Source organism: Pristiophorus japonicus, chromosome 12, assembly GCF_044704955.1.
Source record: "Pristiophorus japonicus isolate sPriJap1 chromosome 12, sPriJap1.hap1, whole genome shotgun sequence".
Taxonomy (NCBI): domain Eukaryota; kingdom Metazoa; phylum Chordata; class Chondrichthyes; family Pristiophoridae; genus Pristiophorus; species Pristiophorus japonicus.
In genome coordinates, this window is record NC_091988.1 from 25,642,853 (window position 1) to 25,669,249 (window position 26,397).

The window sequence follows — 26,397 nt, forward strand, 5'->3', positions numbered from 1 at the left end:
TAACGCCGTCGATAAAAGGGGAAATTTCGGCCCAGTTTGTTTTAGTGATGTTGGTTGAGCTCTCATAATTGGCTAGGACACTGGGGAGAACTCACCTTGGCTTCATGTCTCATCTGAAAGACAGCACCTCCGACAAAGCAGCAGTCGGTCAGTATTGCACTGGAGAGTCAGCCTAGATTTTGTGCTTATGCCTTAAATGCCAGCCAAGTCTCTGATTAAGCCAAGATTAAGTCTCTGGATTGGACTTGAACCCACAATCTGCTGATTCAGAGGTGAACTGATTGCTAACAACAGGCAGTTTTAGCAGACTGATGGGGTTTCTCCCAGACCTCATCCCGTACAGAGACAATTATTTTTTCTTGCAATTTTTATTCTTACTGGAAGATTCCAACCTCCAACACCGGCAGGGACAAAGATCCATGCAAATGAACATTGTGATTCAGAACTCTCACCAAAAGAGGACCACAAAGAAACCATTAAGGATCATAGTTACATAGTAAGTTCTGAGTTGACTATCACTCCCAGTTCTCTTTCAGCATCTCTTCTATGACTATCTGTCCATTGGCACTCTTCCATTCACAGTGCCACTATCTCAGCTTTGATTTTCTGCGTAATCTTTTCCCAAGTAGAGACTCTAGTTCAATCATGGTCCACTGAGCAAGTATGTCCCCATTTCTCTTATTCTAACGAGTTGCTGCTTGCACTTATCTGTAACGCTTTGTAATATCCCTCTGGGCCAGTAGGACTCATTGAGACTGATGAAGGGTGGATTAATCTGTTTCTGCCTCCATCAGGCAAGTAGTACTCAGCATTTCTCCCTTCTTCAATTGACACCAAGAATTTACTAAATAAGATCCAACACATGTCCTACAACTCTGTTGGAATAAATCAGTTCATTGGCATGCTTTGCTATAGAATCACTGATGAAGAACTTAAGCTGTTCAAATAAAAAGGAATTGTTCTCAAGCCAATCACTACACGAATTAGTCCTTCATCTCCTTCACCCCATGACGCACATACTTCTACAGCGCCAAATAATACAAGTTGTTCCCTCTGTGCAACTCATTTTGCTTTTAATTTTACACAAACAACTAGCTTATGAATTATTCTGTACAGTTAACTCATTTTTAAATTATTCAATGTATTTTGTCAAACATTTGTGCTCATTATGGAAAACCCTTTATTAAAAAAATAGTTTTACCCTTTGATTTAACTAAAGTCTCCAACTGGGAAAAGATCTCACGGAAAATCAAAGCTGAGATAATGGGACTGGGAATAGAAGAGGGTCAATGGACAGATAGTTGTAGAAGCCGGCAGAGGGAAGCCCATGATGGCAAGTATTGCGGCGCAATGGCCACTCTGTTTATGATGGCTGACTGACTACCAGCTCAGGTAGCTGGCCAGCAGTTATAGCATTACAATATCACCATTATTCATGTACCTCTTGTGAGTCTGTGCTATCAGTTAATTAGTCTAAGTAAATGTCATTGCTAATTTTATAATTCTTTCATTATTCCCAAAGAAAATGGATAATTAACTGAGGTACAGTCTCTTTCCCCTTACTGATGATATTTTGATCTTGAAGAAATGGATGATATTTCTGCAGCAGCCAATATTCGACTGTCAATCTTTACAAAATCAAAGCGATATCAGTCATTAACAAAATTAAAATCCTTATGCTTCATGATACTATAAAAAAAAGTTGTCACATTACAACAATGACTACACTTCAACAGTATTTAATTGGTTGTAAAGCAATTTGGAAGGTCCTGAGGTTGAGAAAGACGCTATGTAAATGCAAATCTTTTTTCTTTACTGGTAAAATAAAATCAAACTATTTGTGCAAGACATTTTGGGTTATAGCTACCCAGCTATACTGAGTAGAAATACAAATGTCTCCTATTCTCCCGCCCAAAAACATTATCAAAAATATCAAGTAGACAAAACTAAGAGCACTTTTGTTTTATTAGGGTGTGATTAACCACAAATGCAGTTTGAAGGAGGTCCAAACATTAAAAGACGCAGAAAATCTGATCAGCGAGAGGGGAGGTAACAAGTTGCAAAGCCTGAAAGTGCACAATGCACTTTAACAAATTTAAGGAAGGTTGATGGGATTATTATAGTGATTAGACCGAATTTGCTGCAGCAAGGCATCTAACAGCATCTGTGTTAGTTGGACTATATCCTACACCCTTCAGCTCCAAAGAATTTGTCCACAAAGTTGCTGAAAGTGAGAGTTGATAACGGCGCAGTGAGAGAAACAGGACATCTGGGACCCGAGTGAACAGGGCAAGCAACAGGGTATCTCCTTAACCAATGAGATTTAAGGATTGGGGAAATAATCAGGGGAAGGACTGAGAAGACGGGTGAATTAAAGGGGGTAACTTCAATGCCAAATCAGGAACAGAAAAAGAAATAGAGGGAAAGAAAGATTGAATTAAGAGAGAGGGGGAAAAAGAGACAGAAAGGAAAAGAAAAAATATTTCTATTTAAAATTTGACATTTTTAAAGTCTCCCTGAAAATGTTTCAGTGTCAGAGGTTGATTGGTAGTAATTAACACTGATCATTTTGTTAAAAAGGTACTTACGCTACTAATTACTAGCCACAAGGTGGGTTTAGTTCGTATGTACTGTGCAAATACAGCAACTTCATGAAATTCAATGCAGGTCAATGGTGAGGCAAACAGTGAGATGCCACTTTAGCAAAGCTAATGGTGGAGTGGCACAACTCGGACAACAAAGTTTGGATATTGGCATTTAACTGAACATCTGCTCCTCGCCTAAAGTTGCTGTACCATTTACGCATAAATAACGGCAAGTGCCATGACCTTCACACTTATTTTGACAGCAAATTTGGCCCAATGTCATATATGCCACCTACGTTCTTCATCGGCTTTAGTTATGTCGCGGATATACGGCCGGAAGCTCATTCAGGGTCAAATATGACACCTAGGTTGCGAACAGTCTGGTTCAGTCTCAGACGGATGCTAGGGAGAGGGATGGAGTCAGTGGCTAGGGAACGCAGCTTGTGGCGGGGACCAAAGACAATGGCAGCTGTTTATCAACTTTTCTGAGTTTCATCATGTTATGTATTAATGCTTGGGGGTCACCAGACACCAGAGGGCGCCGCGGTCAGTGGTCATCGGACTGTACGCATGTGGCATGTGTGCTTGGTCACCTGTATATAAGCTGGGTGTCTTTGTCATGCAGGCACTCTCGGGCTGGAATAAAGATGGATCAGGCTGCACCCGGGAGAGTTTACAGTAAACAGACTCTTGAGTCATTAAAATTGGCGACGAGGTAATTTAAGAACCTACGCATGCACAATGGGCACGTATGGAATCCTGGAGAGATTCGTGGAGGGTGAGGATTGGGCAGATTTTGTTGACCGCTTGGATCAGTATTTTGTGGCCAACGGCATGGAGGCAGAGGCCTACGCAGTTAAGTGCAGGGCAGTTCTCCTCACCGTTTGTGGTCTGAAAATTTGTGGCCTCATGAAGAATCTTCTCTCGCCTGTACGTCCGGCGGAAAAAGGATATGAGGAATTGTGTACATTGGTGGGTAACCATCTGAAGCCATGAGAGGGGATCATCATATCACGCTACCGTTTCTACACCCATGTTCGTTCTGAGGACCAGGTCGTGTCGAGATTTGTCGCCGACTTGCGACGTCTTGCTGAGCCATGTAAGTTTGGGAACGTGCTGGAAGACATGCTGCGTGATGTCTTCGTGATAGGCATCAGTCATGATGCGATCCTCCAGGAAGCTGTTGCCTGCAGAGACGCTGGATTTGAAAAACGCCATCGCGACTGCCCAGGCTTGCATGACGGGTGATAATTTGAGGCAGATATCATCGACGAGTCAGAGTTCCACGGCAAGTACCGTAAACAAGATGGTGTCTTGGGCAGAGCTGCTTACGTGAAACCTGCCGCTGTTCAGGGCCCGCCAACTGGTTCAAAACAGATTTCACCCTGTTGGCATTGTGGGGGCAATCATCGGCTTCATCAATGTTGGTTTAGACAATTGTCATGCAATGGATGTTCGAAAGTGGGGCATCTTCACAGCATGTGTCCACAACGGAGCAAGCGTGGTACGGCTCACCACGTGGTTGATGAGGGCCAGTTCTGTGATGGTCCGGATATGCAACCCGAGGAGGAAATGAATGGACTGTATTCATTCCTGAGCAAGAGCCAGCCGATAGTCGTTAATGTGAAGCTGAATGGCATGCCTGTATCAATGGAGCTGGACACGGGTGCGAGCCAGTCGATAATGAGCCAAAGGACGTTCGACAACTAAGGGGGACACTAAGGCTGCGAAACTGAAGCTGAGCCCAGTCAATGTCAGGTTGCATACTTACACTAAGGAACTCATACTGGTGCTCGGCAGTGCAGCAATCGAGGTGTCATATGACAGTGTGGTTCACGAGCTACCATTATGGATCGTCACAGATAATGGTCCAATGCTGTTCGGCAGGAATTGGCTTGAGAAAATCAAGTTGAACTGGAATGATGTCAAGATGTCCTCGGTGGATGATACTTCGTGTGCTCAAGTATTGAAAAAGTTTCCTTCTTTGTTTGAACCGGGCTTTAGTAATTTTACGGGAGCCAAGGTGCAGATTCACCTGGACTCCAATGCAAGGCCTGTCTATCACAAAGCTCGGTCTGTTCTGTACATGATGAGGGAGAAGGTTGAAATTGAACTTGACAGACTCCAGCATGAAGGGATCATATCACCGGTCGAGTTTAACGAGTGGGCTAGTCCCATTGTTCCTGTATTGAAGAGTGATGGCACTGTCAGGATTTGTGGCGACTACAAGTTTGCGATTAACCAATTTTCGAAACAGGATCAGTATCCGTTACTGAGGGCTGATGACCTGTTCGCCATGTTAGCTGGTGGAAAGTCGCTCATGAAACTGGATCTGACGTTGGCCTATATGACCCAGGAGCTTGTCGACATTTCGAAGAAACTCACCTGCATCAACACCCATAAAGGACTGTGCATCGACAATAGGTGTCCTTTTGGGATTCATTTGGCTGCAGCCATATTTTAAAGGAATATGGACAGTTTACTGAAGTCCGTTCCTAGAACTGTCGTGTTTCAAGATGACATTCTGGTCACAGGTCGCGACACTGCTGAACATCTGAACAATCTTGAAGAAGTCCTACAACATCTGGACAAAGTGGGACTCAGGCTGAAATGCTTGAAGTGTGTATTCATGGCACTTGTAGTCGAATTCCTCGGGAGGAAGATTGCCACTGATTCGAAAACCAAGGCCATCAAAAATGCACCCAGGCCTCAGAATGTGATGGAGCTGCGTTCGTTCCTTGGGCTACTCAACTACTTTAGTAATTTCTTACCCAGATTGAGCACTTTACTAGAGCCACTGCATGTGTTACTAAGAAAAGGCGACAACTGGGTCTGGGGTGCGTCTCAAGGTAGAGCCTTTGAGAAAGCCAAGAATCTGCTATGTTCAAACAAGTTGCTTGTTCTTTATGATCCGTGTAAGCGTCTTGTATTGGCCTGTGATGCTTCATCATATGGGGTTGGCTGCGTACTCCAACAAGCAAATGAATCGGGCAAGCTACAACCTGTTGCGTATGCTTCGAGAAGTCTGTCCAAAGCGGAAAGAGCTTACAGTATGGTAAAGAAGCTTTGGCCTATATGTATGGGGTAAAAAAAAATGCACCAGTACCTGTTTGGTCTTTGTTTTGAACTAGAAACGGATCACAAGCCACTCATTTCATTGTTTGCGGAAAACAAAGGTATTAATACCCATGCATCGTCCCGCATTCAAAGGTGGGCACTGACATTGTCTGCCTATGACCTGGTGTGGAGAATTGTGCCAATGCACTGAGTCGTCTGCCTTTACTCACAACTGAGATGGTGACGCCTCAACCTGCAGATCTACTGTTAGTAATGGATGCTTTTGAGAGTGAAGGAACTCCTGTCACTGCTCAACAAGTTAGGATCTGGACCAGCCATGACCCGATTTTATCGGTTATAAAACGATGTGTACTCAGAGGTGATTGGTCTGCCATACCTATGGAGATGTGTGAGGAGATCAAACCTTACAACCGTCGCAAGGATGAGCTGTCCATTCAGTCAGACTGTTTACTGTGGGGTAATCGTGTAATCATGCCTAAGAAAGGTCGAGAAAAATTTGTACGTGAACTTCATAGCACTCATCCTGGTATTGTCATGATGAAATCCATTGCTAGGTCTCATGTATGGTGGCCTGGAATTGACTTTAATCTGGAATCATGCGTGCATCAGTGCAACACTTGCATGCAGCTAAGTAAAGTACCAGCGGAATCTCCGCTGAGTTTTTGGTCGTGGCCATCCAAACCATGGTCAAGGATCCACATTGATTTTGCGGGCCCATTCCAAGGAAAGATGTTCTTTGTCGTAGTAGATGCATTTTCTAAGTCGATAGAGTGTGTTATTATGTCACCCAGCATGTCTACAGCTACCATTGAGAGCTTTCATATCATGGTTTGCCTGGCATTGTTGTAAGCAACAATGGACCTTGCTTCACAAGTCTTGAGTTCCAGGAGTTCATGACACGCAATGGCAGCAGACATGTGAGATCAGCTCCATTCAAGCCTGCTTCTAATGGTCAAGCAGAGCATGGCGTTCAAACGATCAAGCAAAGTATGAAACGTGTATCTCAGGGCTCACTGCAGAGATGGTTGTCATATATATTGCTCAATTACAGGTCAAGGACTCATACGCTTACTGGGGTTCCTCCTGCTGAACTACTGATGAAGAGAAATCTCAAAACCAGGCTTTCTCTTGTTCATCCTGATTTGAATGATCGTGTTGAAAACAGACGTCAAAGTCAGCAATGGTGTCATGATCGTGTTGCCATGTCACGTGACATCTCGGTCAACGATCCGTTTTATGTACTGAACTATGGTCAAGGTCCAAAGTGGATCGCCGGCACTGTTACAGCCAAGGAGGGTAACAGAGTGTTTATTGTCGTGCTCAAGAATGGGCAAACATGCAGGAAACACCTTGACCAGGTTAAACTGCGGCACACGTATGAACTGGAACCAAGTGAGGAAGATGCAGTCAGTGACCAACCAACCATTGTTCATTCATCACAGGACTCTGCTGACATTACCTACTCTGAACCTTCAGTCTCTGATGTGGTCATGACCACTCCCAGCAGATCGGCTACTCAGCCCTCAGTCTCAACGGACTCAGAACGCTCGCCCAGAGCCCAAGTTGAACTGAGACGATCAACTCGTGAGAGGAAAGCCCCAGACCATCTTAATTTGTAAAAAGACTGGTGTTAAGATTTTAAAAAGGGGGACGTTATGATGTATTAATGCTTGGGGGGTCACCAGACACCAGAGGGCGTCGCGGTCGGAGGTCATCGGGCTGTACGCATGTGGCATGTGTGCTTGGTCACCTGTATATAAGCTGTGTGTCTTTGTCATGCAGGCACTCTCGAGCTGGAATAAAGATGGATCAGGTTGCACCTGAGTGAGCTTACAGTAACCAGACTCTTGAGCCATTACAAATCAATGTAATATATTTCATAAATTAAAAGCATGTTTTAAATTTACAGTTGCTGGAGCTGACACTTGGAGCTGTGACAACAATCATAGAATAGTTACAGCACGGAAGAAGGCCATTCGGCCCGTCGAGCCCATGCCAGCTCTCTGCAAGAGCTAGTCCCACTCCCCCGGCCTCTCCCCATAGCCCTGCATATTGTTTTCTCTCCAGTACTTACCCAATTCCCTTTTGAAAGATGTGATTGAGTCTGCCTCCACTACCCTTTCAGGAAGTGCGTTCCAGATCCTAACCATACGCTTTGTAAATTGTTTTTTCCTTACGTCGCCTTTGGTTCTTTTGCCTGCCTCTTAAAATTGGAGGACATAACTTCAATGTTCCAACAATAATCTACACTCATATTTCTACGGGTCTAAGCAGCGATGCTTCAAAGTTGCATGCTTGGAGTTGGCAAAAGGTTCATGGACATCAATGCCTGGCAGCTTACTACAATAGTGTCCTCATTGTAATTGCTTCCCTTTGTATTCTATTGCTATGCCACTTGATGCGGTAAGTACATTTATGCATTGCATTGAAAGGTTTCCATTGTGGGCTATGGAGAATGGCATGTGGAGACTTTTGTAGCATCCACTCTCCTGAAACCAGATTTGAAAACTCAGCAGTATGTTAAAAGCGCTTAATTTCCTCACTGAAGGGCATAGCTCAGCAAGAATTAAGAGGGAACATTGCCTATCTGTGAACACTGGATATTTTCATCAAAAAGAAACTGAAGCAGACCGCTGTCCAATGGACGACTTACCAAGTTGTGATCATTTTTTTTGGCGAAAGTTTGCTCTTTTTCCCCTTCATCTTTTGTCCAGCTATAGGAGATCAAGTAGTTTATAATGGGAGGGTGATAGATGGTTTTTGGTCTGTTCCATGTGACGAGTAAAGCAGTCCTGTTCACTGGCTGCACAGTCATATTCACTGGTGGGCTGCTGCATACTGAAAGACAAAAAAAAATTAACCGTGTTGGATTATTGCCAAATATTCAAGTCCCAAAACCCAAACTTTCCTTGCTTTCAGGCCTGACATGCCGCTTTCAGAATGGATTACATTAACCTTGAAATGATGAACTTGTTAAAATCCTGCAGCTAAATATTTTTCATCACTTGCCATTTATAATAGCAATCAATATAATTTAGTGCTTAGTAGGAGGAAAGGATACAATATAATAAAGTGTGTACTACATGCTCTGTATAATATTTGAAGCCCACAATTTTGTATATCAAAATAAGGAGGTGGTGTAATGTTGTCTGGATTTGTTGAAAAACTACCCCATTTCTACATTCTAAAGTGGTACAGAAATGGGAGCATTCTCGAAGGGTAAAATACAGATTTTCATAATGAATTATTAAGTCACTTTGGGAGATAGGAGTTAATTGGAAGAGAATGTAACATTATGAAATAACTGGCCTAGATTGTCCAATTTAACAGCCATGTGACAATTTTGGCTTTGAATAAGGCACTAAAATTAAACAATTATTAAATATTTGATGTAGTAACTATGGCAATTAACACCTTTCATACACTGAACTACATTGTGTCTTGTTCTGGAGTTTTGAAAACAGCTCAAGAAAAAAGTAATACGAAAAGCTGATTAAAATTCCTCATTATGAATAGAACTTATGATTTAAATAACAAGTAATAAAACAATTGCATCAAAAACTATTTCGGAACACATTTTAAATGTATAGCAATAGCATCGCATGTCCAACAGATAAAAGACCTATACTATAAATCTATTTTTAACGATGTTTCAGTAAATTAGCCGATCTATATATGGCTAGGAACCATTAGTTAATAGTATTATATTAAAAAAGTCGATTTTCTTCCCTCCCCATGTCAGTTCATCACACTTATTATTTCATGGTTCAAATGCGAGGCAGACAACCAGCTCCTCGGCCTCTGGCAATACTGTTATACAACCGGGGTATGAGATCACTGAGTGGTTTGCCTTCTATTTTTTTCTGCCTTATAAAATTAAGTGTCTCTCTCCAAAATTATAAATTGCATATGAGGAATCACAAGGTACTAATCTGCATCCTAGTCCTCCAAGATACATGTTCTACAAGGTCTGGTATCTCCTTTCATCTACCAGTCTGAGTAAAACTACTTCCTGATTTTTTCAAACTGAAAAGCAAATCAGTTTGCCAGCTTCGAAGTGGGATTTATTCCTCCAGCTTCATTTCCCTGCCTCCTTGCTGCATCCGACAGTTTGTGGCCTGTTGCAGCCCTTCCTGCAAAAGCTCATTGTGGCCGAAATTGCCCCTCGTTAAGTTTGGGGCGGTAACTTTGAATAAACTAAAGTTTTATCGCCCGGTACCCAGAAGCCACATGAGCCCCAGAATTGGGCTCTTGGAACAAAAAAAATCCTGTTGTCGCTCACCGACGCTTTCGGGGCGGGAGGGAGGAGTGACGCCTCTTAAAGGGGAGGGACGCTGCGAGACCTAGCACGGGCTCCAAGGTGCTCACTGGGGCCACCAGGGAGGATTTAGACTGGCCAGTGGCCCGGCACTTGCCTGTTGGCAGCCTGGCTGAACCAGCAGCCGCCATCGTTGGGCCGACACCAGAGTGGGCCGAAAATTAAAATAAGATGCTGGCCGCGGCGCTACGCCCTTCCCTTTAAGGGCGGCCGCAGCACTCCAGCCACCACAGCTTTGCGACCTGCAAAGCCGTCGGTGGCTCGCCCGACGCCAACCCCGCTCCCGTGCAGAAATTTTCACTTCATTATTTAAGGAGGGAGGGAGAAACTAGAAAACGACAGCCTTGGCAGTTTAACATCTTTGTGGGGAAGTTACTGCAAGCTATCATTGGGACAGAGTGACTGAGCACTTGCACTAGGAGGAGCTCATCAAAGAGGCAGCATGGATTCGTAAAGGGTAGGTCATGTCTCACTAATTTAATTGATTTTTTTTTTTGAGGAGCTCACCAGCATGGTGGACAGGGGAGTGCCTATGGATGTTGCCTACCGTATATACTCGCGTATCCTGCGATCTCGCGTATCATGCGACCCCTAAATTTTCATCCCCAAAACATGATTTTACCATATATCTCATGTATCATGCGAGTCACTTTTTTGAGATCGAATACAGACCTTAACATGAAACATCGAGTGGATTCTGCTCTCTCTCAGTGCTCTCTCTCCGTGCTCTCCCACCCCGACCTCCGCGACTCTCTCCCCCACCGACCCTCTCTCCCCCCCCCGACCTCCGCGACTCTCTCTCCCCCCCCGACTCTCTCTCCCCCCCCGACCTCCGCGACTCTCTCTCTCCCCCCCGACCTCCGCGACTCTCTCTCCCCCCCCGACCTCCGCGACTCTCTCCCCCCCCCCGACCTCTGCGACTCTCTCTCCCCCCCCGACCTCCGCGACTCTCTCTCCCCCCCCGACCTCCGCGACTCTCTCTCCCCCCCCGACCTCCGCGACTCTCTCTCCCCCCCCCCGACCTCCGCGACTCTCTCTCCCCCCCCGACCTCCGCGACCCTCTCTCCCCCCCCGACCTCCGCGACTCTCTCTCCGCCCCCGACCTCCGCGACTCTCTCTCCCCCCCGACCTCCGCGACTCTCTCTCTCCCCCCCGACCTCCGCGACTCTCTCTCCCCCCCCCGACCTCCGTGACTCTCTCTCCCCCCCGACCTCCGCGACTCTCTCTCCCCCCCCGACCTCCGCGACTCTCTCTCCCCCCCCGACCTCCGCGACTCTCTCTCCCCCCCCGACCTCTGCGACTCTCTCTCCCCCCCGACCTCCGCGACTCTCTCTCCCCCCCGACCTCCGCGACTCTCTCTCCCCCCGACCTCCGCGACTCTCTCTCCCCCCCGACCTCCGCGACTCTCTCCCCCCTCCCGACCTCCGCGACTCTCTCTCCCCCCCCGACCTCCGCGACTCTCTCTCCCCCCCGACCTCCGCGACTCTCTCTCCCCCCCCCCGACCTCCGCGACTCTCTCTCCCCCCCCCGACCTCCGCGACTCTCTCTCCCCCCCGACCTCCGCGACTCTCTCTCCCCCCCCGACCTCCGCGACTCTCTCTCCCCCCCGACCTCCGCGACTCTCTCTCCCCCCGACCTCCGCGACTCTCTCTCCCCCCCCGACTCTCTCTCCCCCCCGACCTCCGCGACTCTCTCTCCCCCCGACCTCCGCGACTCTCTCCCCCCCCCCGACCTCCGCGACTCTCTCTCCCCCCCGACCTCCGCGACTCTCTCTCCCCCCTCGACCTCCGCGACTCTCTCTCCCCCCCCGACTCTCTCTCCCCCCCGACCTCCGCGACTCTCTCTCCCCCCGACCTCCGCGACTCTCTCCCCCCCCCCCGACCTCCCGACTCTCTCTCCCCCCCGACCTCCGCGACTCTCTCCTCCCCCCCGACCTCCGCGACTCTCTCCCCCCCCCCGACCTCCCGACTCTCTCTCCCCCCCGACCTCCGCGACTCTCTCTCCCCCCCCGACCCTCTCTCCCCCCCCGACCTCCGCGACTCTCTCTCCCCCCCCGACCTCCGCGACTCTCTCTCCCCCCCGACCTCCGCGACTCTCTCTCCCCCCCGACCTCCGCGACTCTCTCCCCCCCCCCGACCTCCCGACTCTCTCTCCCCCCCGACCTCCGCGACTCTCTCTCCCCCCCGACCTCCGCGACTCTCTCCTCCCCCCCGACCTCCGCGACTCTCTCCCCCCCCCCGACCTCCCGACTCTCTCTCCCACCCGACCTCCGCGACTCTCTCTCCCCCCCCGACCCTCTCCCCCCCCCCGACCTCCCGACTCTCTCTCCCCCCCCGACCTCCGCGACTCTCTCTCCCCCACCGACCTCCGCGACTCTCTCTCCCCCCCCGACCTCCGCGACTCTCTCTCCCCCCCGACCTCCGCGACTCTCTCTCCCCCCCCGACCTCCGCGACTCTCTCTCCCCCCCGACCTCCGCGACTCTCTCTCCCCCCCCGACCTCCGCGACTCTCTCTCTCCCCCCGACCTCCGCGACTCTCTCTCCCCCCCCGACCTCCGCGACTCTCTCTCCCCCCCGACCTCCGCGACTCTCTCTCCCCCCCCGACCTCCGCGACTCTCTCTCTCCCCCCGACCTCCCCGACTCTCTCTCCCCCCCGACCTCCGCGACTCTCTCTCCCCCCCGACCTCCGCGACTCTCTCTCCCCCCCCGACCTCCACGACTCTCTCTCCCCCCCGACCCTCTCTCCCCCCCCGACCTCCGCGACTCTCTCTCCCCCCCGACCCTCTCTCCCCCCCCGACCTCCGCGACTCTCTCTCCCCCCCCGACCTCCGCGACTCTCTCTCCCCCCCGACCTCCGCGACTCTCTCTCCCCCCCGACCCTCTCTCCCCCCCCGACCTCCGCGACTCTCTCTCCACCCCCGACCTCCGCGACTCTCTCTCCCCCTGAAGAGAAGAATTTCAGCAGGAATCAAATGGATTTTTTTTTGCATTGGGAGGATGTAGTTCGTGGTGTGCTGCAGGAACGGCTTGTTTTCCACATAAACTAATGAATTGGTCATGAGTATCGAGGAACTAATATCAACCAGGGATATTCGATTTACAACCATCATGGAGAGTGAGAGGAGAAACCAAGAGAAATGTCTTTACATAGAGGATTGTTGGAGCATGCCGAGATTCAGCGTGGATACGGTCTGCTTAACAGCCTAACAGCCTAATCTTGGCCAGCACTTCACACCCGCAAATTTTGTATCTCGCGTATCATGCGACCCCCCAAATTTAGGTTACAATTTAGGTCTTCAAAAGTCGCATGATACGCGAGTATATACGGTATATGAAATTCAAGAAAGCATTTGATGAGGTCCTGCCCAAGAGATTATTAGAAAACAAAAGGTAACCTTGTGACATGGATCGTTAATAGGTTGGGAGGAAGGAGACAGAGTTGGGATAAAAGGGTTGGTTCTCTAATTGGTGCGATGTGACAAGTACTGTTCACTAGAATGCTGTGTTGGAGCCTCAGTTTTTCATCATATATATATATATATATAGATATAAATAAACGACTTGGATGAAGGAATAGAGTTGCACATCAAAGTTTACAGATAACACAAAGCACAATAAGTAGTGTGGATGGGAGCAGGAAGTTACCACGGGTCAGACATACTGATTTAGTGGGCAAAACTATGGCAGATGGAGCTCAATGTGCGGGAAGTGTGAGGTCATAAACATTGGATCTGAAAAAGACAAATATTTTCCAAATAAGAACATAAGAAATAGGAGCAGGAGTAGGCCATTTGGCCCCTCGAGCCTGCTTGCCATTTAATAAGATCATGGCTCATCTGTTCATGGACTCAGTTCCACTTCCCTGCTTGCTCCCCATAACCCTTTATTCCCTTTTTGCTGAAATATCTGTCTATCTCCGCCTTACATATATTCAATGACCCAGCCTCCACAGCTCTCTGGGGCAGAGAATTCCACAGATTTGCAATCCTCTGAGAGAAGAAATTTCTTCTCATCTCAGTTTTAAAAGGGTGGCCTCTTATTCTGAAACTATGGGCTAGATTTGACACTTCTGTGCTTATCGCCCAAAAATGGGCGTCATTTCCGGCATGGGCGGTAAAAATGAGTTTTCAGATCACCAGCTTCTCGCCCATTCTCAAAGCACCCAGTCTCCATTTTTGAAATTGGGCGTTACCACGAGCGATATGAAATGGGCGGTAGCTTTAAATCTCGCTGACCTTCTGCCTTAAAAGTGTCGTCGTCCTTAACAACAGCATGGCAACGCTCGATTCCCGCAATTCAGGAAGTCAAGGGTCATCATGACATGCGTAGAAGAGAGGGAGCTGAGAGGGAGTGAAGGCGTTTCTGGGTGTGGTGTGGCTGCTTTGGGAGGAAGGAGGGAGGGAGACTTTAGAGCTTTACAGCAAATAGGGAAACAAAAATTAGCTTTTACCAGCCACATATTTGCCCGAATTTGGCCTATAATGGAAGGAGAGGAGGAGGCATCACAGCACGCTGTGGAGACTGACGCTGGAGAGAGCAGTGAGGTGGGGGAGGAGCACATTGGAGGGCACAAAAGAGCGAGGAGGTTCTCGGATGAGGCAAATGCCTCTCTCCTGCAGGAGATCGAGTTACGCTGGGGTGATTTGACACAGGGAGGGTGTCGGAAGCCCACCCCAAAGGCCTACCAGAAGATATGGACCGAGATAGCAGAGGTGGTCTCGTTGGTGACCAACAAAGTGCATGAGGGCAACCAATGCCACAAACGATGGAATGACCTTGTGGGATCTGCAAGATTAAGTATTACATTGATTTATGTGTACTTATGTATTTATATAATTTGATTTATAACAGTCATGAGTGACTATCAGCAGATGTAAGGTCTTCCACTTTTACTGGGAACGTTTTACTCAAAGCCTGCTTTCACACTGCATGTCTTTCGTAATAAGCATGATTAAATCTGTCGGTTCTGTGTTGTATCAATCTCTGTGTCAGTACCTAGCAATGATATCATGCAATAATCTCATGCTATGTCGTCCTGTCACCTTTTACAGAAGACGCTATCGACGATGCAGAGGCGAACGGGTGCGGGGCCATCAGTCCCCAGCGACATCATTGAGATGGAGGAGCGGGTGCTCACACTCGTGGGGAAGCACACCCGGACAGCCACGGAAGCATCTGCAGACCCTGAAGTAATGCCACGTGGGTAAAGCTTACACCATTGCGTGATGTAAAATCAATACATGCCACACCATATCCGAACAATCATATATGATCGATTATTTCTAAAATTATCATAGAAATAATGCTGGCCTAATCATAATCATTGCATATGTTTTGATGGTCATGAAATGTGATGTGTGTGATGATTTTGAGACTGCTGGTGCTTTTGTCGTGCATATGCTGTGTGTAGTGCTGGAATCTACAGGCAAGACCACAGAGGCCAGAAGGTGGGGGCGCGGGGCCCGACTCTCCGGATGATCTTACATCTGCTGAGGAGGTCCGATTCTCGCCCGTCAATCCGCTGGGTCTGTTCTCCACGGATGAGAGCACCGACTTCGAGGAACCGGCATCGCCATGCTCCAGAAGCCTTTCCACCCCAAGGCCACCAAGTGGTTCTCCGGTTATTCCCGCCTCCACTCTGGAGGAACCGGTCCCAAGCAACTCGCCATAGGGCACCCCATTTGCTCCCAGGACGGCGCTGACCACGTGGAGGCCCCGCGGATACGGCAAGTCTGGTCCATGAGAGCGGAGAGATGGTACATTTGTCCAGGAGGACTGCAGACATTGGTGACCAGCTCATCGAAGCATTGGGGGCATATCCCGACAGCTGGCCACCATGACTGAGTACATTCCACGGATGGTGGAGGCCCTGGATGCGATAGCCAGGAACACTGCTGGCACAGGCCTCCCAGTAGTCCCAGAGCGCGGCACTCCACCCCTAGGTTCCGCACCACCGCTGCGAACGACAGATGAGAGCAAGGACCAAGATCCTGCTTTTGCATCAGAGAATGTTGCCCCTTCGGCACCCCCACTCCCGTACCCGTCCAACCACCGCTTCTGCCTTCATCCCCCTAATGAGGCACCGCCTGAGGAGCTCCTTGGCCAGGCGCCATGGAGCGAGGAGGGGAAGGGATAGAGGTGGGAGAAGGGGGGGGGCGGGGGGAAGGAAAGTGAGGTGCATGTCCGCAGGTGATGGCTGTGTTATATCTCCATCTGGGTGTATGCAATTTGTTGTAATGTATGGGGGCTGGGGACCACACTCCTGCTTTGCCTTTGTATTCTGTGTTGCTGGACACGTTGAACATTTGATTGATGTCAATGGCAGACCAATGAACAAATACTTTTGTTCTGTCTTCACAAAGGAAGACACAAATAGCGTTCTGGAAATACTAGGGGATCGAGGGTCTAGCAAGAAGGAGGAACTGAAGGAAATCCTTATTAGTCAGGAAATTGTGTTAGGGAAATTGATGGGATTGAAGGCCGATAAATCTCCAGGGCCTGATAGTCTGCATCCCAGAGTACTTAAGGAAGTGGCCTAGAAATAGTGGATAGTTTAACATCTATAGTTGGGAAAATGCTTGAAGCTATCATTAAGGAAGAAATAGCGGGACATCTAGATAGGAATAGTGCAATCAAGCAGACGCAACATGGATTCATGAAGGGGAAATCATGTTTAACTAATTTACTGGAATTCTTTGAGGATATAACGAGCATGGTGGATAGAGGTGTACCGATGGATGTGGTGTATTTAGATTTCCAAAAGGCATTCGATAAGCTGCCACACAAAAGGTTACTGCAGAAGATAAAGGTACGCGGAGTCAGAGGAAATGTATTAGCATGGATAGAGAATTGGCTGGCTAACAGAAAGCAGAGAGTTGGGATAAATGGGTCCTTTTCGGGTTGGAAATCGGTGGTTAGTGGTGTGCCACAGGGATCAGTGCTGGGACCACAACTGTTTACAATATACATAGATGACCTGGAAGAGGGGACAGAGTGTAGTGATACAAAATTTGCAGATGACACAAAGATTTGTGGGAAAGCGGGTTGTGTAGAGGACAGAGAGAGGCTGCAAAGAGATTTAGATAGGTTAAGCGAATGGGCTAAGGTTTGGCAGATGGAATACAATGTCGGAAAATATGAGGTCATCCACCTTGGAAAAAAAACCAGTAAAAGGGAATATTATTTGACTGGGGAGAAATTACAACATGCTGCGGTGCAGAGGGACCTGGGGGTCCTTGTGCATGAATCCCAAAACGTTAGTTTGCAGGTGCAGCAGGTAATCAGGAAGGCAAATGGAATGTTGGCCTTCATTGCGAGAGGGATGGAGTACAAAAGCAGGGAGGTCCTGCTGCAACTGTATAGGGTATTGGTGAGGCCGCACCTGGAGTACTGCGTGCAGTTTTGGTCACCTTACTTAAGGAAGGATATACTAGCTTTGGAGGGGGTACAGAGACGATTCACTAGGCTGATTCCGGAGATGAGGGGGTTGCCTTATGATGATAGATTGAGTAGACTGGGTCTTTACTCGTTGGAGTTCAGAAGGATGAGGAGTGATCTTATAGAAACATTTAAAATAATGAAAGGGATAGACAAGATAGAGGCAGAGAGGTTGTTTCCACTGATCGGGGAGACTAGAACTAGGGGGCACAGCCTCAAAATACGGGGGAGCCAATTTAAAACGGAGTTGAAAAGGAATTTCTTCTCCCAGAGGGTTGTGAATCTGTGGAAATCTCTGCCCAAGGAAGCAGTTGAGGCTAGCTCATTGAAAGTATTCAAATCACAGATAGATAGATTTTTAACCAATAAGGGAATTAAGGGTTACGGGGAGCGGGCGGGTAAGTGGAGCTGAGTCCATGGCCAGATCAGCCATGATCATGTTGAATGGCGGAGCAGGCTCGAGGGGCTAGATGGTCTACTCCTGTTCCTAATTCTTATGTTCTTATGTTCTTATTGGTGATCATTTTCCAACAGTCTATCGACTCTGGATCAGTTCCTATGGACTGGAGGGTAGCTAATGTAACATCACTTTTTAAAAAAGGAGGGTGAGAGTAAACGGGGAATTATAGACCGGTTAGCCTGATATCAGTCATGGGGAAAATGTTGAAATCAATTATTAAAGATGAAAAAAGCAGCGCATTTGGAAAGCAGTGACAGGACTGGTCCAAGTCAGCATGGATTTATGAAAGGGAAATCATGCTTGACAAATCTTCTGGAATTTTTTGAGGATGTAACTAGCAGAATGGACAAGGGAGAACCAGTGGATGTGGTGTATTTGGACTTTCAAAAAGCTTTTGATCAGGTCCCACACAAGAGATTGGTATGCAAAATTAAAGCACATGGTATTGGGGGTAATGTACTGATGTGGATAGAGAACTGGTTGGCAGACAGGAAGCAGAGAGTCGGGATAAACTGGTCCTTTTCAGAATGGCATGCAGTGACTAGAGGGTTGCCGCAGGGCTCAGTGCTGGGACCCCAGCTATTTACAATATACATCAATGATTTAGATGAAGGAATTGAGAGTAATATCTCCAAGTTGGCAGTGTGAGCTGTGAGGAGGATGCTAAGAGGCTGCAGGGTGACTTGGACAGGTTAGGTGAGTGGGCAAATGCATGGCAGATGCAGTATAATGTGGATAAATGTGAGGTTATCCACTTTGGTGGCAAAAACACAAAGGCAGAATATTATCTGAATGGTGGCAGATTAGGAAAAGGGGAGGTGCAACGAGACCTGGGTGTCATGGTACATCAGTCACTGAAGGTTGGCATGAGGTGCAGCAGGCAGTGAAGAAGGCAAATGGCATGTTGGCCTTCATAGCTAGGGGATTTGAGTATAGAAGCAGGGAGGTCTTGCTGCAGCTGTACAAGGCCTTGGTGAGGCCTCACCTGGAATATTGTGTTCAATTTTGGTCTCCTAATCTTTGGAAGGACGTTCTTGTTATTGAGGGAGTGCAGCGAAGGTTCACCAGACTGATTCCCAGGATGGCAGGACTGACATATGAGGAGAGCCTGGATCGACAGGGCCGGTATTCACTGGAGTTTATAAGAATGAGAGGGGATCTCATAGAAACATATAAAATTTTGACGGGACTGGACAGGCTAGATGCAGGAAAAATGTTCCCGATGTTGGGGGAGTCCAGAACCAGGGGTCACAGTCTAAGGATAAGGGGTAAGCCATTTAGGACCGAGATGAGAAGAAACTTCTTTATTCAGAGAGTTATTAACCTGTGGAATTCCCTTCCGCAGAGAGTTGTTGATGCCAGTTCGTTAGATATATTCATGAGGGAGTTGGATATGGCCCTGATGGCTAAAGGGATCAAGGGACATGGCGAGAAAGCAGGAAAGGGATACTGGGGTGAAAGATCAATCATGATCTTATTGAATGGTGATGCAGGCTCGATGGGCCGAATGGCCTACTCCTGCACCTATTTTTTATGTTTCTATGGTGGAAAAAGTGGGGTGTGGGCAGGGTTTGGATGTTATTGCCTGTGATACTTATGATTTCAGACCAATGTTGGTATAAAATATTTTTTATTGAACATAATCTTGTTGCGCATTGTCTCATATAGCTGGACCGTTACACACTAGTGATTCCTTAACATGAAAGGGTTAAATAATACTTAACTTCAATCAACGTTAACTTTACTTAGCACCAAGATGATGAGCACCATTGATGTCTGAGCTGTACACACACAGCAGTGTGTCAGCATTGTCATTCACAGCAACGTTCTTCCAGGCAAATCGTTCAGATATCAGCTCTTCACGTAAGAGTATTGCAGCTATGTAGCCACCACTGGCTTTTCCTGAGGTCTGGAGGGGGTTGTGGGCATGGTTGCATAGCCAGCCTGATTGTCTAGTCCGAGGTCAGCGTCCAGCCCCTCGTCGTCCTCTTACTCTCTCCTGAGGTGGAGCATCAGTCGCTTCTGGCAATTCTTGGCACCTCCCGATAGCCAGGTTGTGCAGCATGGATCACACGACCACGCATTTACCTACTTGCTCAGGGTTGTATTGTAGCTCCCCTCCTGAGCGGTCCAGACATCTGAAGCACTGCTTAAGCACCGTTATTGTTTTCCGGACCACATTGCGTACGTCTCTGTGGCTCCGGTTGTATCGCTTCTCGGCCTCGGTGTGGGTGTCACGCAAGGGGGGTCATCAGTCAGGTGGCTAGGCCATATCGATTATCACCAAGCATCCAGCATTGTCCTTGTGGCTGACTCTTAAAGATGCCAGAGACAGCGCTGGATGTGAGTCTCATTGAAGGTGCCTGACATTTGACATTCACTGCCATGATGATCTGGTTGTGGTCGACAACTAGTTGGACCTTCAGGGAATGAAATCCTTTTCTGTTACGAAAACGCTCCGGATCCTGAGAAGGTGGCTGCTTGGCGATGTGAGTGCACTGTATAGCTCCCTGAACCCTGGGGAAGCTAGCAATGCGGTAGAATGCTCCAGCCCTGTCAGTTGAGCCTCCGTGGTCATAGGGAAGCTGATAAAGTCCATTCTTCTCGCGTACAGGGCCTCCGTGACCTGTCTAATGCAGCGATGGGTTACATGGTGAGACAGAGGGCAAATCTCGACTGCGGAGGCCCGAAAGGAACCGGATGCGTAGAAAGACCGCGACTGACACTGATGAGCTCATATATTTCATTGATCACCACCTTGTGAAAGAGCAGTCTCCGAAGGCAGGTGTCGTCGGAGACGTCGAGGTAAGACTTCTTTTCCCTATACGTGCAGGGTGTGTATGGTCTGGCCCTCCTCCTCATTCTTGCACGTCTTAAATTGGGGACATACTGATGTGCATCACACATTGAGCCATCTGCACTCTGCAGCATCGGCGTATTAATCGATGCAGGCTGAGAAATGGCTGGCCCCATTGCAATGGAAGTATAATAGCGATTGATCAGAAGCAATAATTTCCTCACTAAAATACACCTCGAGTAAACCCCCAATAGTCCAGAGTCAGAAAAATTGTCTGTTGAGATGTTCACTTCACCCGAGAAGAACTCCAGAGTCACTGCAAACTCCCCCGAAGTTGAAGCTGCCTTTTGAATGAAGCGACCTGTGATTTTAACAATGGCAGCCACACCGCTGTCTTTAGTTCAGAACAGTTCCACTTTTTCTGGGCGGTTTTTTGGGCGAGCGATATTGTGGGCGACATATGTGCGAGGTGTTGAAAGTGACGGTGGGCGATCTTCTAGGCGTTAGTTTCACCAAATGTCGTTTTTACGACAAAAGAAAATGGGCGGGTTGTGTTTTTGAATCTCGGCATTAACTCCGTGCGGAAAATAATGCTGGCCGATATTATGGATGTTAATTTACCCACTGATGATTCTGCCCAAAAAAAGTGGGCGGGCAGTATTATTTTTTCCTGGCGTTAAGCACCTGAGGAAAGTAATGCTTGGCGATAAGTTTCCGAAAAATGCCCGTCAGTTTCCATTTTGTGACTAAATGGGCGATATACGTCATTTCAGCGGTAAAATGGACGTTAAGTGGGCGTTAAACATTCAAAATACGTGGAACGTCTAGCCACTTGTCCCCTAGTTTTAGTTTCCCCTATGAGTGGAAATATCCTCTCTGCATCCACCTTGTCGAGCCCACTCATTATAGAAACATAGAAAATAGGTCTAGGAGTAGGCCATTCGGCCCTTCGAGCCACCATTCAATAAGATCATGGCTGATCATTCACCTCAGTACCCCATTCCTGCTTTCTCTCCATACTCCTTGATCCCTTTAGCCACGAGGGCCACATCGAACTCCCTTTTGAATATATCTAACGAACTGGCCCAACAATTTTCTGTGGTAGAGAATTCCATATGCCCACAACTCGCTGAGTGAAGAAGTTTCTCCTCATCTCGGTCCTAAATGGCTTACCCCTTATCCTTGACCCCTGGTTCTGAACTTCCCCAACATCGGGAACATTCATCCTACATCTAACCTGTCCAATCCCGTTAGAATTTTATATGTTTCTATGAAATCCCCTCTCATTCTTCTAAATTCTATTGAATACAAGCCTAGTGGATCCAGTCTTTCTTCATATATCAGTCCTGTCAACCCGGGAATCAGTCTAGTGAACCTTCGCTGCACTCCCTCAATAGCAAGAATGTCCTTCCTCAGATTAGGAGACCAAAACTGTACACAATATTCAAGGTGTGGCCTTACCAAGGCGCTGTGCAACTGCAGTAAGACCTCCCTGCTCCTACACTCGAATCCTCTCGCGATGAAGGCCAACATGCCATTTGCCTTCTTCACCACCTGCTGCACCTGCATGCCAACCTTCAATCACTGATGTACCATGCGGCGGTTAAGAAAGCAAATGGCATGTTGGCCTTCATAGCGAGGGGATTTGAGTACAGGGGCAGGGAGGTGTTGCTACAGTTGTACAGGGCCTTGGTGAGGCCACACCTGGAGTATTGTGTACAGTTTTGGTCTCCTAACTAGAGGAAGGACATTCTTGCTATTGAGGGAGTGCAGTGAAGATTCACCAGACTGATTCCCGGGATGGTGGGACTGACCTATCAAGAAAGACTGGATCAACTGGGCTTGTATTCACTGGAGTTCAGAAGAATGAGAGGGGACCTCATGGAAACGTTTAAAATTCTGACGGGTTTAGACAGGTTAGATGCAGGAAGAATGTTCCCAATGTTGTGGAAGTCCAGAACCAGGGGTCACAGTCTGAGGATAAGGGGTAAGCCATTTAGGACCGAGATGAGGAGAAACTTCTTCACCCAGAGAGTGGTGAACCTGTGGAATTCTCTACCACAGAAAGTGGTTGAGGCCAATTCACTAAATATATTCAAAAGGGAGTTAGATGAAGTCCTTACTACTCGGGGGATCAAGGGTTATGGTGAGAAAGCAGGAAGGGGGTACTGAAGTTTCATGTTCAGCCATGAACTCATTGAATGGCGGTGCAGGCTAGAAGGGCTGAATGGCCTGCTCCTGCACCTATTTTCTATGTTTCTATGACACCCAGGTCTCGTTGCACCTCTCCCTTTACCAATCTTTCACCATTCAGATAATAATCAGCCCTCCTGTTTTTACCACCAAAGTGGATATAATCACATTTATCCACATTATACCGCATCTGCCATGTATTTGCCCACTCACCTCACCTGTCCAAGTCACTCTTAGCATCATCCTCATAGCTCACACTGCCACCCAGCTTAGTATCATCTGCAAACTTGGAGATATTACATTCAATTCCTTCATCTAAATCATTAATATATATTGTAAATAGCTGGGGTCCCAGCAATGAAGCTTGCGGTACCCCACTAGTCACTGCCTGTCATTCTGGAAAGAACCCATTTATTCCTACTCTCTGCTTCCTGTCTGCCAACGAGTTCTCTATCCACGTCAGTACATTACCCCCAATACCATGTGCTTTAATTTTGTGCACCAATCTCTTGTGTGGGACCTTGTCAAAAGCCTTTTTAAAGTCCAAATACACCACATCCACTGGTTCTCCCTTGTCGACTCTACTAATTACATCCTCAAAAAATTCTAGATTTGTCAAGCACGATTTCCCTTTCATAAATCCATGCTGACTTGGACCGATCCTGTCACAGTTTTTCAAATGCGCTGCTATTACATCTTATATGTTTCGATAAGATTACCTCTCATTCTTCTGAGCTCCAATAAGTAGAGGCCCAACTTACTCAATCTTTCCTCATAAGTCAACCCCCTCATCTCCGGAATCAACCCAGTGAATCTTCTCTGAACAGCCGCCAATGCAAGTATATCCTTCCTTAAATACGGAGACCAAAACTGTACGCAGTACTCCAGGTGTGGCCTCACCAATACCCTGTACAGTTGTAGCAGGACTTCTCTGCTTTTATACTCTATCCCCCTTGCTATAATGGAGAGAGTCTGGGAGCTGTGGAGAAGTAAAGGAATCTAGGTGGCAATGTACACAAATCACTAAAAGCTAGTCGAAAGACAAAGTTCCTTTTAAGCTGCGTGGCCGCACAACGCTCTAGAGGTCCTGTGCAACCGGTGAGCCCGCATTTAAATGCAAAAACAGCGCATGCAAAGATTTTTAAATGGACCGCGTGGCTCCATCCCAAAAGATTATAAAGGGAACATTGGCTAAAGGTACAAAAAAATAATCAAAAATGCGAATGAAATGTAACCTTCATCTTGAGGGTTGAAATTCAAAAGAAAGTGATGCTTCTATTGTAGAGAGCCCAGCTCAGACCCCATCTAGAATATCGCATTCAGTTTTAGGCAGCAAACCTCAGGACAGATATATAGGCATTAGAGAGGGCACAGCGCAGATTCACCAAAACCATACCAGGGTTTAACGGGTTAAATTACTAAGATTGGTTGCATAAATGTGGTTTGTATTTCCTGGAGTTTCCTTTTGTGTTGAAGGGTGACATAATCGAGGTATTTAAAATGATTAAGGGATTCGATAGGGTAGGTACGTAGAAACTATTTCCTCTAGGTAGGGAATTCACAACAATAGGGACAAATCTTAAAATTAGAGCTAGGTTATTTAGAATTAAAATCAGGAAGCACATTTTCCTACAAAGGAAGTGGAGATCTGGAACTCGCTCACCCAAAAAGCTATGGATGCTGGGTCAATTGAAATTTTCAAGACTGAGATCAATAGATTTTTGTCAGGTAAGGTTATCAACGGATATGGAACAAAGGCAGGTAAATAAAGTACAGATCAGCCATGATCGAACTGAATGTTGCAACATGCTTGAGGAGCTTAATAGCCTGTTCCTGTTCCTATTTCAGCGAGGCAATGAAAAGACATTAAAAAAAAAACTGAAAATGGCTAAACTAATAAAAAGTCACGAGAAAATGGTCATCAAAAATTTTTAAAAGCCCTGCAAATACAGGAAATTTTAAGTGGCATGAATGCAGGAAACAGAGTGGAGTCTATTCAATCACAAAGATAAGAGATACATACGAAGGCTCAGACTGTGCTTTTATCCCACCCCCATCACCAAGTGAGAGTCCAACCATCTCCCCTTGACATACAATGGCATTACCATTGTTGAATCCCCACCATCAATATCCTGGGGGGGTCACCATTGACAAGAAACTTAACTGGACCAGCCACATAAATACTGTCGCTACAAGAGCGGGTCAGAGGCTGGGTATTCTGCGCCAAGTGTCTCACCTCCTGACTCCCCAAAGCCTTTCCACAAGCTACAAGGCACAAGTCAGGACTGTGATGGAATACTCTCCACTTGCCTGGATGAGTGCAGCTCCCACAACACTCAAGTAGCTCAACACTATCCAGAACAAAGCAGCCCGCTTGGTTGGCACCCCATCCACCAGCTTGAACATTCACTCCCGCTACCACTGGCACACTGTGTCTGCAGTGTGTACAATCTACAAGATGCACTGCAGCAACTCAGCAAGGCTTCTTTGACAACACCTCCCAAATCCGTAATCCCTACCATCTAGAAGGACAAGGGCAGCAAGTGCATGGGAACACCACCACCTCCAAGTTCACTTCCAAGTCACATACCATCCTACTTAGAAATATATCGCCATTCCTTCATCGTCACTGGGTCAAAATCCTGGCACTCCCTCCCTACCAGGATTGTGGGAGTACTTTCACTACACGGACTGCAGCAGTTCAAGAAGGCGGCTCACCACCACCTTCTCAAGGGCAATCAGGGATGGGCAATACATGGGCTGGCCTTGCCAGCGATGCCCACATGAATGAATTTTTAAAACTGTGCGAAATACACCATTTTGATTCGACTAATTTAAAATGGACCAATATTTTCCTATGCTGTACAATTTTAGTAAAATTTAGCTTCCAGCTTTCAAACATATTTGGTTATGTGAACTCTTTGGACAACTAAGGAATTGCAAGTGAAATTCTGGACAGCAGATGGCAGTGCAAGCCTAAATATTACCAAATAGCATTCAAATGTTTCATTATACATTCAGTCAACATTAACTTTTGCATTTTCTTTATCTAATCCTGACTATAAGATGAAATTTTTTAATTAAACTTTTGATTTGATTAATCAAACCTGCATTCGATAAGGCATCACACAAGAGGTTATTAAACAAAATTTGGACTCATGAGACCGGGGGCAATATAATAGAATGGATTGAGGATTGGTTAACGGACAAAAAACAGAGAGTAGGAATAAACGGGTCATTTTTGAGTTGGCAGACTGTAACTATTAGGGTACTGCAAGAATCAGTGCTTCGGCCTCAGCTTTTCACAATCTATATCAATGATTTGGATGAGAGGATCAAATGTAATATAAATCCAAGTTTGCTGATGATACAAAGCTGGGTGGAAATGGAAGTTGTGAGGTGGATGCAAAGAGGCTTCAAGGGGATATGGAAGAGGCTAAGTGAGTGGGCAAGAACATGGCAAGTGTGAAGTTATCCACTTTGGTAGGAAAAATAGAAAAGCAGAGTATTTTTTTTTAAATGGTGAGAG

At 47.1% G+C, this 26,397-nt stretch overlaps 1 protein-coding gene across 1 annotated transcript in view; it reads right to left on the reverse strand.

The window, feature by feature from the left end:
* Positions 1 to 26,397, reverse strand: part of LOC139276752 (receptor-type tyrosine-protein phosphatase gamma-like) — an 824,375-nt gene that overhangs the window by 165,500 nt on the left and 632,478 nt on the right. Inside the window, exon 9 of the mRNA XM_070894762.1 lies at positions 8,317 to 8,501. Coding sequence (XP_070750863.1) covers positions 8,317 to 8,501 — 185 coding nt within the window. The remainder of the gene's footprint in view (positions 1 to 8,316; positions 8,502 to 26,397) is intronic.